Source organism: Bos grunniens, chromosome 2 (assembly GCF_055505025.1).
Source record: "Bos grunniens cultivar Pamir isolate PY7600 chromosome 2, Bosgru_T2T1.0, whole genome shotgun sequence".
In the NCBI taxonomy this organism is placed as follows: Eukaryota; Metazoa; Chordata; class Mammalia; order Artiodactyla; family Bovidae; genus Bos; species Bos grunniens.
Window position 1 is genome coordinate 45,812,459 of NC_141166.1, and position 16,561 is coordinate 45,829,019.

The 16,561-nt window shown below is 34.0% G+C and overlaps 1 protein-coding gene across 3 annotated transcripts in view; it reads right to left on the reverse strand.

Annotated features, from left to right (window-relative positions):
- Window positions 1-1,091: 1,091 nt before the first annotated feature.
- Window positions 1,092-16,561, reverse strand: part of BMPR2 (bone morphogenetic protein receptor type 2) — a 151,936-nt gene continuing 136,466 nt past the window's right edge. For all 3 annotated transcript variants that reach the window (XM_086345722.1, XM_086345731.1, XM_086345738.1), the window contains 3 exons: window positions 14,228-14,400; window positions 9,722-11,001; window positions 1,092-8,467 (listed from right to left, as the gene is read on the reverse strand). In XM_086345722.1, coding sequence (XP_086201848.1) covers window positions 8,217-8,467; window positions 9,722-11,001; window positions 14,228-14,400 — 1,704 coding nt within the window. In that variant the 3' untranslated portion in view covers window positions 1,092-8,216. The remainder of the gene's footprint in view (window positions 8,468-9,721; window positions 11,002-14,227; window positions 14,401-16,561) is intronic.

Genomic DNA, 16,561 nt, shown 5'->3' on the forward strand with positions numbered 1-16,561 from the left:
CTGGGTTGGGAAGATACACCCTGGAGGAGGAAATGGCACCCTGCTTCAGTATCCTTGCCTGAAAAATCTCATGGACAGAGGAGCATGGCTGCCTACAGTCCACGGGGTCACAAAGAGTCAGACAGGATTTAGCAACTGAGTACAGCACGAGAAGATAAAAAAAGATTAGTCACTATCTAAGTTTGCCCTTTGCAGAGAAGTATATAAACTGGGGAGATGAATCACACAGGTGTAGGTGTAAATGAGAGTAATTTTACTTTTGGCTGGTCGTTACTAAAGGTTCAGCAGTTCATTACTATACATTTTCCCCAGGTCATATTTTCTCTAGGGACATTTAGTTAATCATCTTGAATATTACATAGTGGGTTTTATAGAGAATTGCAACATCCTGTAACATTATATTGTTAAGGTTGGGCATGTGAGTCAAAAGGAAAAAGATACCCCACACCTATTATCCCCTACAATATTTTTTAAGGTGACAACAGAGCAAATGGGAGTAGACCATGCTTCTCCTCAAGCAAAAGTTCCTTCTAAAAATACAAAGGTCTAACTGAAAAGATTATTTGCTGCTGTGAAGCACAAGAGCATTGTCAAGCCAATAAAGATAGTTGTTTTGGTAACTTTTCAGTAATCTCAAATTGCTTCATGTTATGTTCCTGGAGCCACTAGCGGATTTCCATTTTTAATTTTGAGTTTCTCTTTCTATAAGCAGAAACTGAAAACTATATAGTTCAAAGCAAAATGGAAAATACATTAGAATCTCATCTTTACAAGGTCTGTGACTTTGGGCAAGGTCTGTGGCTTTGACTTCTCTGAGTCATTTTTTATATATAAAATGTTAATAGTAATATGCATTTTGTAGAACTGCTATAAGAATTACCAACATACATAAAATAAATAACACCATACCTGGCATACAGTGAGTGTGCAACTATTATTCTAATGTTAGTTGATTTTTGTTTTGATGTATCATACTGAGTAATGAAAGTCATACTATATCAAACAATTGCTATTCTGATGCAAAATACCTAAAATATCATACTAACAATCATATTTGTTGATAACCTCATAAAATCAAGATACAATCACTGTTGTCATTAATATGATCTTTAATAAATGGAATAATGCACCATTTTACAGCAAGCCTTTTTTAAACCTAAAGAACTCCCTTAAAATCTCCTTCTCGAATGTCTCTGTATCAATACAATCTTTTTATTTAGGTTTATATATATCAAAGCATTTACTTACAATTATTCATAGAAAACTCTTTAGTGGCTTAATGTCAGCTTTCATAGTGGCATCCATAGATAATACAAAAGAAAAGTGATTTGCTTTATTTCATACTCACACCGATCCATCAAACACAACTTACACAGCATAGCAAGGTCTCAGACGGCTTATACAAAAGCAAAATAACTGAAAGCAATTATTCATAAATTCATATATGATATTCTATTGGTAATGTAAGAGCAAAACACACCAACAAGAGATACCCGTTAACAAGAAAGAGGGTTCTGAGGAATTGCCAATATTTTTCAGCCTTTCTCATTAGAGAAAAGCATCCTCAGAAATGAATACTCTGTAGCTTATGTTTCTCCTGTCCATTTAAAAAAGCACGGTGGCTACACATTTCCATGTTTCAGCTACTACAACACCCTAAGAGTTAGTGTATTTTACAATTATCCACTTATCTTCATCTGAAAAATTATCAACAGAAAATTAATGATGATTCCAGCTTATACAAACACTTATACAATATGATCTCTATGGAAACATGACAAGGCATACAAAAACTGCTTAAATAAATAAATGTGACCAGAAAAAGAAAAGCCACAGACTCTAAGCGATTTAGCATTAAACCAGGACTTATCTTTGAAGTTCATCTTTTATTAGTATTTCAGTTTTCTTACTGTTAAGCTTTAAAAATGTGTTTCCCTATCACATTTCAGAGGGTTGGTAATAAGGTGGAGAGCCTGAGACAAGAGACTTGTTACAAGTAACTTCACTGCAAGGATTTTAAATATACAGCTTACTAATTTGGAGTTTGAACTTGTCTGGAAGAAAAATTCTATTTGGATGTGATGATGTGATAAATAGGTTACCGTAGGTTACCTTCTCAAAACCATCCAAGCTATTACTAAAGCTATAAACTCACTAGTTCACTTTTGAAGACAGTTTAATAATGTTAAATTACCTCTTGAAAAATTTTATTTCTGAGGAACTACTTTACCAAACTCCCCCATTAAAAAATGAAACGAAATGAACTGTCTCATGTATAACTATTTAACCAAACAACAGAAACGGGTTGAAGACTGTGCTTCAACTCTAAGGCCTACATATGCTGTAACATGTAGCGAATTAGTTGAGTCATTTCCCTCTATTCAGTAATTATAAAACTGGGCAAGTTTTTACAATTAATGAAATTTGGTATCTATGTAAAGTTAAGTCAAATCGTAAGATGAAACATTAAATGAACTCTGTGTGTAACAAAAACTTAAATATTCAACTGTATCTAATTGCTTGTTTGCTATCAATTGAAGTTTTTCAATGTGCAAAGGGATGAAAGAGACCCTGAGTTTTTAAGTAATATTATGTCTATAGAGTGAGTCTAAAACAGGAAGATGGTTTTGAAATCTTAAAGTACAAATAAAATGGAAAAAAACCTACATGTTGCCTTTTAAAACATTAATGACAAAAACAAGTTGCAGTTTAAAATACAGTAATTTGCTTAATATTGTCATAAACTGGACGTGCTAATCGGTGATAAGATTCTTTGTCTCTTACCCAGATTTTAAAATCTGGGTCTCAAATTAAGTTAAAAAAAATAATTTTATAACATTTAATAGTAACACGATGGATATCACAGTAATAACGGAATTAGAATTTTCAAGATATATTTATTTGGGGCATAATTTTAATACACAGCATAAATTCTTAAATATTTACTTTTCCAATGTTACCAGCCATGAGATAAACCTTTTCTTTATATGTACAACACTCAATTTTAACCACTTAAAAGTTAAATGAAAGTTGTTATAGTCCAGTCTATGTTGCAAAAAACAATGACAAGTATTTCAAAAGTGGTCTGCAAAAATGTTTGTAGATAATACTTGATTGTTGTAGGGTTTGCTTTCAAAAGTTAATCTTGCATTTTGTGTTTAATATTTGATGCAAAGAAATATGTAAAATGTTGTGGCTCAATCATAATGTTAAGCCTGCTGCAATATAGGTTAAAAATAACAATAAAGTGATATACAATTCTGTATGCATGGCTTTTTAGTTATAAACTATTGTATAAAATCACAGAACTCCACAATTTGACTAAAAAAAAAGTTAGATAATATAAACTGAAGTGCTTATTTGCTGACAATCTGATGGTTAGATCTACTGTCAAATGGAAACATCTTAATTCTGAATTCTACCCTATTTAACCATAAATGGAGTAATGAACTTGAATATAACAAAGCATAATTTTAGGTGTTCTTAAATATAAGTAGGTATGAAAATAGTAAAAACTGAGGAGAAAATGGCAAAGGAACCAAAGAAATTTTGTGTGAAGAACTGAGACTTAAGTGTCGAGAAGCTTGAAGCATCCTGAATAACAAATGTTGGAGAGGATGACCAGTCGGTCACCCTCCTTTTTATTTTATCTGCTGGTTAAGATAAACAGATATAAAATTAAACAGGAGGGAAGCAGAATAAATGTGAAGAAAACCTTCCAGACACAGAAGATTGCAAGTCAGATAAACAAGGGACAGAGTAAGACAGAAACTAACAGGTGAATGAAATAAAGTAGACCCAGAGTGCCATCCAGGGATTTCCTCTTTTCTTGTATGTTAATGAGGGAACCTGTAGAAAAGCCTACTTTTGATAATATTTGTGTAAACTAGTTCAAATAGTGATTTGCCAGATTTACTTAATCAAGGATTATCATCTAGGAGTGGATCACACAAGGTAGTTTTGGCTAAAGTTTACAGTTCAGAATCTAAAAGTTAAAATGAACTTTTATTTGCTGATGAGCAAACTGACAGTAAAAGGTATGAATATTTAGAAAAATCTTACTCTGAAAGACTCCTGGGGTGTCTATGCGAGAATTACATAATTTCTAGGATAATTGATCTAGATAATCAACCAACATGTGTGTACAGATTCCAAGTTTAAGAAGTTAGCTTGGAAGATAGAGTAATATATATAGCAATCTGTGAATAGTTATTGATATGTAATAGCCTGCATACAACTGGTAGTAAGTTTAACATAAATTTATAAAAGGTTGTAAAGAAATAGAATGTAATCTCATATTCTAGGAGCTAATTACCTCCAATGAAATATTTTTATAAATAAGAAAAAAGAGTTTGTGAATTTCATTTGGCTTTAGAAGCCAGGATGGAAAATATTTTAAATAAACATACTTGCCAAATTTTGTGATAATTCCCACTGAAACACATACTTATTTGAGTGTTCCTACCTTTAATTATTGTCACATTCAGAACCAACACATTTTCCAGAGTGAGTGGATACACCTAAGGAAGCTATACAAATTGCTTTATAAAAACAGTATTTTCCTTCTATTCTTCCTACAGCCTCTTCTATTAGTTCTCTGGATTAGTAAAATTTTCTAAAGTCATTAAAAGTAGAAATTTTCAAAATGAAGTGCAAGGACTGATGGGACACATTAAACTAATTCCACCAGGTCAAGAATGGAATCAGTTTAGGAAAAGGTCTCTGTTCCCACAATTCACCTTTGCCTTTCCCATTTAGTTTTGTAATACAAGAATATCGGGAGTGAAGAGAAGTTAAATGATTTTAAGATTCATGATGGCACATGTGGGATTGAATTTCGTCTTGAATTAGTAATTATTTCTCAAGCAACAAACACCACAGACATGTCTGTACATCTTCTTATGTTTTCCTAACTCTAAAGCCATTAAGGTATCTGGTTTGGCTTATATTCAAGCCACAATTGTGCTGGAGTTTAATGACTAAATTTCTTACAAAATGTTAGTCCATCATGCATTCTGTCATACAGCATGTAGGCAGTGTGGTGTGGATGAAAGAGATGTTAAGAGAGCAAGCCTAGGTTAAAATAATCACAGCTTTGTCATTTACAAGGTGTAGACCTCAGGCAAACTAGCTAGCTTCTCTTAGCTTCAGTTTCCCCTATTGTAAAATGGGAATGGTAACCATAATGCTCATATGGTTGTCATGAGGAATCAAAGAGATAATGTATTTGTATCGCAGCATTCAGTATGTAATAAATGGCCAATTACTATTTGTATCTTTGCCTTCCCATAACTTTTTACACCAGTATTTTTTTTCCCCAACTATGCATTTATAAAGAGGGAACTTTTTAGGAGCTATCATTAAATCATTTTGTCTACATTCAATTCAAATTAAGTTCTTTCAAAGACTTAGTTCTGATATACAATTATGATAGTTAAGGGAATTATTTTGATTACCTATTATGATGCTTTTAAGGTTACAATACTTTTAAGGTTGAATTTTAGTATTTTTTTCATTAAATGAATGGCCTCTTATTCAAAGGAGCCCAAATGATTTTCTACATACAAAAATTTTTGAATACAGTTAAATATTAGATTTAAGATACATTTATTATTAAATAGTTTGCAAATGAGTATTTTATGTAATTTTGCTTGCTTGTATATTTGCAAACAGATTCTAAATCAGTCTGAGGTAAATTTAACTTAAAATTTATTAAAATGATCTACACTCTCTATTTCTCCTACTTTACCAAGAGTCTGCTAATAAAAACATAGAGAAAGAAAATTATTTGTTTTAAGCATGCCTGCATAAAATGGGAAACTATAAGGAGTTCTTTTAATTTGGTATACCAATTTTTGAGAGCATTTTACTATTAAATACCAAAAAATCCTGAAAAACTTACAATCATCTGGCCCAAACACAGTGTAGTAGAATGTAAGGCAACTCTTCTTCTGTCTGGAAAAGATCAGTTAGACCTCAAATGGTCATTTATCTTTGATGCTTCCAATTGAAGAAGAAATAGAATTTATTTTGACTCAAAGGTATTCTACAATTACTTAAAAATAATATCCTGAAATGCAGTTGGAAGACATTTAAAATTAAGAGAACCAAGGGAAATTTTACAGGAAAAAATATAAATAAATCATTACATAGATAAAAAAATAAATGAAAAATTTTTATGCCAGATGACTGAAAAATATATTAAGGGTCTGAATGAATAGAAGGGCCAATAAAATACAAAAGGTGGAAATCTTGGGCACTAGCAAAATAAGGTCATTTCTAAGATTTCAAAACTGTGTTCATCAATCCAGCTGAATAAATGTTTAAGCACTGTGACATCTCTCTTCATAAGATCACAATAGATGGCAAACAAAAGAAGGCTTATATACACAAGTAAGTCATACATATTTTGGATAGCAAATTGAGAAACAGAGTCTGTCTTTTTTTTTTTTTTGACAGAGTCTGTCTTTAGCTAAGTGATGCAGATAGAAGAATATGAGTGTGAAAACTTTGTCCAGGAGATAAAAATCTCAATCAGGAATTTGTGTTTTCCTGTGAGCTTTTTATCTCCAGAGAAATCTAAGAACTGAAAGTCTATGAAGTAATCTGAGAATCTGGGGGAAAAAGTGAGCTCTTCATTGTTTGCAAATTGATAGAAAATAATTTGTGCTTATAAAAAAGGCCCTTATTTGACATAAAGTGCTTTATTTATAAAGAAAAAAAACATGCAGAAGTTGTTTTAGAGACGATTATCAGTAATGAAAGAAGCAAAGGAAGCTTTAAAAAAAAACATGATCTGAATATACATGATGTTATCACTAAAAGGTACATTCTAATATAATGTAAAATCATAAAACGATGCTCACATATCAAAGATATAAAAACTGGCAAATGGAAAAACTATGAAAATAAGATTAGTGAAGAAACACAGTTTTGAAAAGAGAGAGGTAAGTCTCAGTCTGCTCAAAAATTATAGGTTTGGCAGCAATTCTTCCTTCCACAGGGACTTGGCATGCCAGTTGAATGATTTTTCCACACAGTGTTTTAGGTCATGGGAAAAGGAATAATTTCCAGATAAAGTTACTAGGCCTCGTTTGGGAAAATATAAAAAGATACTACAGGTTCACAACTATGAATTACTTTTGAAGTTATTTTGAACACGATGTAATTTTATTTATGTCAAACACAGCATATTCAGAGAATGAAGACTATAATACTACATTGTGTTAACCATCTACCTACTTAAAAATTCCATAAGGAAAGCTCTGTAAGTTTTCTGATAAAAATGTGCTTCTTAAATAAATGAATATGGAACATGAACATATATATATAAAATAAAATGGAAAACAGCTAATATTTGACTTGCTCTTTGTTCTGTGCTCTTACGAACTTCCAAAACCAGAAACCAAGTATGTTTATTAAAATGCCCGGAAGGAAATGTTTAGGATTTGGAAGGATAAAAGAAATGGCATTTCAAATTAGGTTTTGGTAGTTCCTTCTTTAGAGCCCTTTGAGACGTTTCTGCATTCTCCATAAGGAGAGAGAAAGCAAGAAATCAGGTAGCTGCTTTCTCTTGTGCAAAAACTCACTGTCAAAGAACTGACCTGCCAAAAGTATGGAGGGTGGGGAAGGAAAATGTTCATATCTTGGAAGAATGTGTGCTCTGTTAGGAAGAGAGCTTACGAGAAAGCTTATTTGTGGCCTATAGACTATTGCACATTCAAACAAAACACAGAGAAAAGAATGTCCAACAGATGATGCGTTCAGGAACGTATCAACATACAAACTAGCTTGTGCCCAGAAATAAAACATGGATACCAGACACCACTGCAGTCAAACCTGTCTTAATTTGCTTCTGATTTAATGACCTTTAGAAACTGGTCCAAACTGATTATCAGCAATACATTGTTTCTGCTTTTTTTTCTTAAAAAAATATTTTGAGACCACTTTTGATACACACACATATAATTCTGTGGTCATAACAGACAAATATAACTTCAGCGAGACTAAACAAAAGTGCAAAACTTAAAAAAAATTAAAAAATATGGAAGCATAAGCTAAATTTTTCTGCATAGCTGAAATCTATTTAAAGCAAGTCCTTGTTGCAGGGGTAGGAGGGGGTACTGACAGGAGGATAAAGCAGTTTTTTCTTTTAATGTCTTCTGCACATTTAAATGATGCAAAAAATAATTTCACTCCATAGGTTTGAAAACATTTCACAGACAGTTCATCCCTATATCTTTAGACACCATCGTCGTGGCAGTGCCTCCGTCTGCAAGGTAAACAGTGGTGCTGGATTTGGAATGCACTGCCCTGTCTTTGCCATTGTTGTTGACCTCACAGTCCAGTGGTTCAGTGGAAATGACCCAGGTGGAAGGGCGCCACCGCTTAAGAGAATAGGGAGTTTTCACTCGTTTCTTGATCTTTTCACCAGATCCTGATTTGCCATCTTGTGTTGAGTCACCTACTGAAAATAAAAGTGCAGAAAAATGAACTATACATAAAGAAACTACTAAAAAGTAAAAATTAGGGTTGTAAATGGAAAAGAGATCAAATGAACATCTACAGGAGAAGCTACCAGACATTTCTTAAAATTTATGATGCCAGATAGTATTTTTCTAACTTTACCAAATTATTTTTGAGATTCTTTAAGCACGATGTTTCTATAATTGGTTGAATTATTCTATAGGCAAGGAAGAAAATATAGAAAAACCTCAAAAAGCAAAAACAGAGGAAAAAATTCCAAGTTCTCAACTATATTCTCAAATCCTTTGGTTATTGGTAGAAATCCTAATTTGGCAAAATGCATTTAATCTTTCTATTTCATGATCAAAGCAGGCACCTAGAATATAATTATTTTTTCAGAAGAATGACATAAACACTAGAGTGTAAATTTTCTAGTAACTTCCCGTTCCCATACCTGACAAGACATTTTAAAAATGTGGACCCTTGCTATAATTTATGTCAACTCTTCAATACAAGCTACTCAAGCAAGGGGCTAGATTCTACAGATTTTTTGACAATCTAATCCCAGTAGCCCATTTTGTAGTCTTTGACAACAAACATAAAATGCAACTTCTTCATAACTGCTATCAGTCTAAAAGAAATGTCATTTTGTACAATAATGACTGTTTTAGTGAGCTCTCCTGTCTTGTGTTATAATCCCTCAACGGCCATAAACCAAGCATCAGGTTATTTGTGTAAGTGGCTAAGGGCCCCATAGCACCGTGCTACAGGCACACAGCTCCTGAAAAAACTGACATGAAAAACCAAGAATAACTTTGTAGTTTCTTTACAGTGACTTTTCTGAATTTTCTTTGTACTTTTCAGATTTATTAAGATTAGTCTGATAAAACCTAAATGTGTATATAATAGGTATAATATGCTCAACAAAGTGCTTCTAAAGTTGTATTGATTATCATTTTACTCAGATGCTTTAAACTAGAAAGTACAAAATCTCAACTATGTACAGCAAGTATGTGAGCTGCATTATAAGCTGCATAAGATACACATTAAGTTGGTAATTATTCTGATTATTGTGACATTGACTTTTTAATTATCAGCAAAAAATTACCTTTTTAAAAACAAATGTCTAATTACTTTTGAAATCCAACCAAATGTGGTAAAAGTAAATAACTGCTAGTTGAAACATAATCTGTTTCTAGCTAAGTATATTTAAATGGTCTCAAAATCCCTCCATTTACACAATCCCTCCACTTACACTGCAAACTGTTGCCATCAAGGACATTGGTGGCTGAAAGATCCAGAGAATTAGGCCTCTGTGCTCTTCTAGGCTTTGATGGTCCGGGGTCTGCTACTGTGCTTGGAACACCCTGTGTGAGAACTTCTTGCTCAGAACATGGATTGCTGTTGTTGTTGTTGGAATTAGTTCGGCCGCCTTCTAGGGGCCGTTCTCTCCTGTCCACAAGACGATCCAGAACAACTTCATCATGGCCAGCCTGCTGCTCTCGTCTCAGTAAAGGTTCATGCTCATCAGGACTAGAATTAATGTTCAGCCGAGTGTCCTCACCAATGAACTGATTCTGCAGCATTTCTTGGGCTCTGTGTGCCACTGTGTTAGCTGTCTGGCCAGATGGTACTACGCCATTGGCATACTGAGTAGTGGCAGTATGGGAATTAACGCTGTGGTTTCTACCTGCCACACCATTCATAGTGACTGTCACTATATGAGGTTCTGCAGCATTGATTGTATTCATCTTGGCAACTCCAGTTTCTACTTGTTTCAAGTTTGATTTGTGCTTGCTGCCAAATTTCAGCCTGGGCTCCTTTGTCGAATTTTTGGTGTTTAAAGGCAAACTAGTAGGTCTCTTAGGAAGGTTCTGTTGCTTGGGGAGAGGATAGATCTGAGCAGGTGGGACATCAGGAATTAAACATGCTTGGCCATTTGCAGCCTGTGTGAAGTCCTGCTGCCCAGTCACTTCAACTGCAAGCTTTATAAGTGGGTAAAGCAAGCTAGAACTGGTACTGCTCAGTGGGTCTGGCCCACTGAATTGTTTAAGAGAATGCTCCATGAGATTCTCATCAGAACTTTCCTTGAGATTTTTATCGACTTCTTTTGGGTCCAGCTTGTTGGTCTCCAAGTCTTCTTCGGTCAGTTGTAAGCAGACAGGGGTTGGCCCGACTGGCTGTGAAACATTGGTGGCATGCAGACTTGTTTCATCTGGGTATGGCACCTCGGATATAGTGGTCATGCCGGTACTTGGAGTGAGGCCAGTGGTGTTTGTGGTTGTGGTGTTGGTAGACAAGCTGGTGACACTTGTTTCAGGGCTGGGGATTCGAGCTTGTGCTTGCTGCCGTTCATAGTTAATTGAGTTTCGGTTCTTTTCCCCTATAGTCAAAGGTGTGCTGGACATCGAATGCTCAGAGGAAATGTTCTTCACAATGCTGTCAGTGTGATGAATAGAATCTTCAATGTATGAGGAAGAAGAATAATCTGGATAAGGGCCAATCTTTGGCACACGCCTATTGTGTGACAGGTTGCTTAAAGAAAGAAAAAAGTGTCACATTGAGAATACATTTATGACAAAGTGACTCTTCAAGTTTAACAACTCTGATTTTTAAAGTACAAACTGCCCTCTCTTTTATTCCTAACCCACGTTAATTCTTGAAGCTATTTAAAAATTCTAACCAAATGTTAATCCAGTATTGACAAATATGAACTAATAATTTGTTACAGGCTAGTTTAATGCCATTTAAGCCTATCAGAAAACTGATAGGGATCTATATGATTTTTATAGATTCTCATTATTTTAGTTTATAAGAGTTATTAATTTTAAAAAATTTCCCCTATAGTTTTGTAATGTTAGCAAATATGTCTTTATGAATTGTATATTTGCTCAATTAGACATAAATGTCCATGAAAGAAGGAACCAAGACACTTGTCTTTTGTGTTTCTGTAATTCTAGATACACAGTGGCTACTCAACAAATATATTACCAATTAAGTTCCAAATGGTAAAAAGAATACAAGCTTTTAGGCTGTTCCAAAGTGCTCCATTAAGTGGCATACTCTAGCAAAGGAACATATCTTCCTAGGTAGAGACTGAGCCATATCAATGGAAGTCCTAGAGCCTAGAGTATAAGGCAGAATGTGATACTCAGATTAAAAAAAAAAAATCTAAGACTCAGAACCGCTCTCCAGTTTACCAAGGGTTTTACACTGTAACTGTCACATCTTGAGAATGATGGTTCTTGGGCAGCATACTGTAATCTAGTTATGTTTTTAAAAATAAAAACCAGGCCAAGATACCTAAGCAACCCAATATTGTTCACTGATAGGTGAACAAATATACTATATGATTTTACTTTTATGTTGAATCTAAAAAACCAAACAAATGAACAAACAAAACTAAACAGAAACACAGGCAGGGATACAGAGAAGAAACAGGCAGGAGCCAGAGAAGAAGGGGTTGGAGGGAAGAAAAGGATAGGTGAAGGAGACGAAGAGGTATAAAATTCTACTTTCAGAATAAATGAGTCATAGGTATGAAATGCACACTGGGGGGAATACAGTAAATAACTATGTGATATCTTTGTATGGTGATATACCATAACTAGACTTATCTTGGTGATCATTTTGAAATGTACAGAAATAACAAATCACTATGTTGTATAACACAAACTAACATAATGTTGTAGGTTAATTATATTTTTTTTAAAAACTCACAGAAAAAGCAATAAGATCTGTGGTTAACACAGGCAGAGGGGAACAGGTAAGGGGAATGGGATAAAGGCAGTCAAAGGTCTTTCAGTTGTAAGATAAATAAGTACTAGGGATCTAATATATAGGATACAAACAATTAACACTGCTCTATGCTATATATGAAAGTGTTAAGACCGAGTTCCCTGGTGACACAGTGGCTAAGAGTCTGAGTTTCCAATGCAGGGTATGCATGTTTGATCCCTGATTGGGGAACTTAGATCCCACATACTGCTTGACATGGCCAAAAAATAAAACAAACAAAAAATAAAATGAAAACTGTTAACAGAGTAAATCCTAAGAGTTCTTATTACAAGGGGAAAAACTGTTTTTTACCTATTTCCTTAATTTTTTATCTATATGAGAATGATGAATATTCACTAAACATTGTAATAATCATTTTATGTATGTAAGTCAAATGATCATTCTACACATGTTAAATTTATAGAGTGCTACATGTCAATTATATCTCAATAAAACTGAAAAGAAAAATAACATAAAAGTGAAGGGTAGTTTAAAATCAAGTATAAACAATCAAATATAGACAATGGGAACATTAACAGATACAAGCATTACAGGAGAAAAGCAACAACTAAAGGAAAACTGCTATGAAGAAAAACTGCTGAAGTTATGAGGCGAATGACAGGAAGGGGAGGAACAGAAAAGCTTTTGTATTGCACAAGAGGGATGGAGGGAAAGAGTCAATACAATGAACCCTAGAGTAGAATGAATGTGAGATGAATTACTATTTGAAGGAAAATTCCAAAGTCACAGGACATGAAGAGCAGCACAGGGTACAACTGAATGGCTCAGGAGGCAAAAATGGCCACAGCAAAGGAAAGCATCAAAAAAAAAAAAAAAAAGGATTTCCTCCTCCCAGTTAAGGAAAGTTAAAGCACTTAAAGTAAAAGTAGCTGACTCTTATGAGACGTACAAATAGCATACTAAGGCACACAGAAAACACAGAGATAAGGGGTGATGGAAGCAGAAGACTATCTTCAAGGTATTTGTAAGGTGAGAAATTTATATTTAGAAATGCTAATTTCTATCTTCCTTAACTTGCTGATATATTAATAACAGAAATAAAGGTTTATACCCTGAAGGTAATTCAGTCCAAGCACAAGCAGTGTAAACTCAATGTGGGATCCATAGTTCAGAATACAAATTTTCTTGAAAAATTAGAACAGAAAATATCAAAGAAAATGATTCAAGAATTCAGTTATTTTTTATCTCAATTTTCCCTGCTTACTCTTTCTTTTCTGAATCCTTCTCTGAAAAATTTTAACATGTTTTATTTAGATACAATGAAAATTTGTGGGAAGACTTTATCCCCTAAACACAGAATGAAGAAACACAGATTACATGGTCTGAAAAGTTTCAAGTTTTAGAATTTTTTCTAAAAGCCCTTCTAAGAAGTTCTAATAAAGACAGCTTAAAAAAAAAAATCATGGTTCTAATAAAGAAATGTCTCATAAAACAAAGTTCATGATGAGACAAAAAGACTTATGAACTGCTTTCATGTAAAAGTAGCAGCATTCTATAAAGAAAGACCACTGGATAGGGAATCTGGAAACCCTAGTTTCCAGTGAAGCAATGGTTAGATACATATGCAAGTTCACAGTTCTATTTGCTTTAAACAAACAAAATTCAGGGGAAAAAGAAATAAAAACCACGAAGGATAATCAAGACAAAATAGTACGCAGAAGTGCTTATAAAACTTTTGGAACTATGAAAATGCTTTTCCTTTATTATTGTAGGGAACTTTGTGCATTAACAAAGACTAATCTTTTACTGTATTGTTAGATATAAAAACCTATGGATTTCATCTTGCACTTACATTAAACAAAAATATTCAGTAAAAGAACAGGAATACTGAAAGAAAAGTTATGACATTAGACTGCACCAGTTAATCACTGTATGCTTAGACTGTTTTAATAGTATTTATTTTCTGTTCTCTAGTATCAGATTTAAATTCTGACAGACGGATTCCAAACCCTTAGTGTCTTACCGCTCATTCTGCATAGCAGTAGACATTGGATTGACTGTTGGGCTCACAGACTTGTTTCTTTCCCATATCATCATAAGTTCAGCCATCCTCTCTTCAGCACACTGAGCAGTAAGCCGAGCCTCTGCATCCTGGTCCCAACAGTCTTCGATTGTCTCCTTGAGTGATCTCACTGCCTGTAATACAGTATATGTCAAACACTGTCTCTTACCAAAATATAACTGAATTTTTTTAGTGACATGAGGTGAAAGAAAAAATATCAATTTTATTTAACCAATATTTTACATAGCTATAATAAAATATCTTAAGACATCAGAGATTTGTAAAGGGCCGTATTCTCAAAAGGTGAGGAACAAGTACAGTAAGAAAATTTTAATTGAACACATTGAAGAATTATCCACAAGAGCAAGCAGTTGTAGTAAGTCATACGTATCCTCAATGCCATGTGTTTATGTTGTTGTGCATCCACAGCACTGTTATTTCAATCAAGAGCCACTAATTCTACTTCAAAAATGAGTTTAAAAAATTTTGACACTAGACTGTCTTCAATCTCTAAGCTCTTCCTCCTTTACTCCTAGTAGTGTGCTTCATTCTAATCATAAATCTTAAAAGCCTGACACTTTCTTCTTATTTAAACTAGTTTCATTAGTAGTATCAAAATCAGTCCTATTCTGTAACATTCATATATATCTGCAATGAATAGCAGTGTTCCGTTTGGAGAAAGTTGGTGCAAACTCCCTTTTAAAAAGACAGACTTTATATACTTTGATGGACTGGCATCCAGAATTCTTACTCACACTTGTACTCTGATTTTTTTATTAGGTGTCAAGCTCTTCACCTGCCAGTACATTTCTTGTGTCTTCAAGACACTTTCAAAATAGTAAGGCCAGGATTGCCAGATTTAACAAGTAAAAATATAGGATACTACTTACTTAATTTTAGTTTCAGATAATTGGACAAACCATTTTTTAGAGTAGGTATATTCTTGCCAATTCATAAATCAAAGTATTTTATCTGGCAAGCCTATTTTAAGCTAAAAATTTCTGTAAGGAATCTTGGTAACATTTTTAATGTTTCCTAATAATTTGTGTTCTGTAACAACTTGAACCTTAGGTCTCTGGGAAACATCTGTTGTTGCTGTTGTTCACTCACTCCGCTGAATCCGACTCTTTGCGACCCCATGGACTGCAGCACACCAGGGTTCCCTGTCCTTCACCATCTCCCAGAACTTGCTCAAATTCATGTCCATTGAATCAATGATGTCATCAAACCATCTTGTCTTCTCTTGTCCCCTTCTCCTCCTGCCTTCAATCTTTCCCAGGATCAGGATCTTTTCTAATGAGTCAGCTCTTTGTATCCAGTGGCCAAAGTACTGGAGCTTCAACTTCAGCATCAGTCCTTCCAATGAATATTCAGGATTTATTTCCTTTAGGATTGACTGGTTGGATCTCCTTGCAATCCAAGGGACTCTCAAGAGTCTTCTCCAACACCACAGTTCACAAAAGCATAAATTTTGGGGTGCTCAGCCTTCTTTAAGGTCCAACTCTCACATCCATACCTGACTACCAGAAAAACCATAGCTCTGACTAAATGGACCTATGTTTGCAAAGTAATGTCTCTGCTTTTTAATATGCTGTCTAGGTTTGTCTGGGCAACATGATAGTGTTCTTTCTGAATACAGGCTCACTGGGTACACGCACCACGGTCTACCCTTAATACCATTTTCCCCTGGCTCTTCTGAGTTGTCTGCCTCAGTACAGTACTGCTGATTCTCCAATCCTGCCCAGAACACAGATCAAAGAGTGTATCTTTTAAGACTCAACTTTACTTTGAGTTTTGAAATCTATTTAAAAGTATGTTCCAGGCTCTATTGAGTAAAAATTAAAATATGAACAATAGACATAAAACACCAACAATCTTTTCATTAAGCAATAAAAATCTACCTATTTCTTAAGATATGGAAGAACCGGAAGAATATATAATGATAATCTTGAGTTTAATAGCAAGTGTATCATCTCCCTGAGGTAAAAGTTTGGTGTTTATAAGTATGGTTGAGTCTGTTATTGATAGCAGTCATGTTCTATAAAGTTGCTGTGCACTGAATTAATGATGAAACATTAATCCTAGAGGAAATCCTGTGAGTCTCTGAATATAACATTTTCATCAACTGATCAATAAATAATCTTGTTTTACTTGTGTTTCTGTTTAAAGACACCTTTTAAAATATATATTATCAGTTTAAGTCAGATAGAAAAGGAGAAATACTGTATGACATCCTTTATATGTGGTATCCACAAAGAGATGATACAAATGAAATTACAAAACACAAAGAGACTC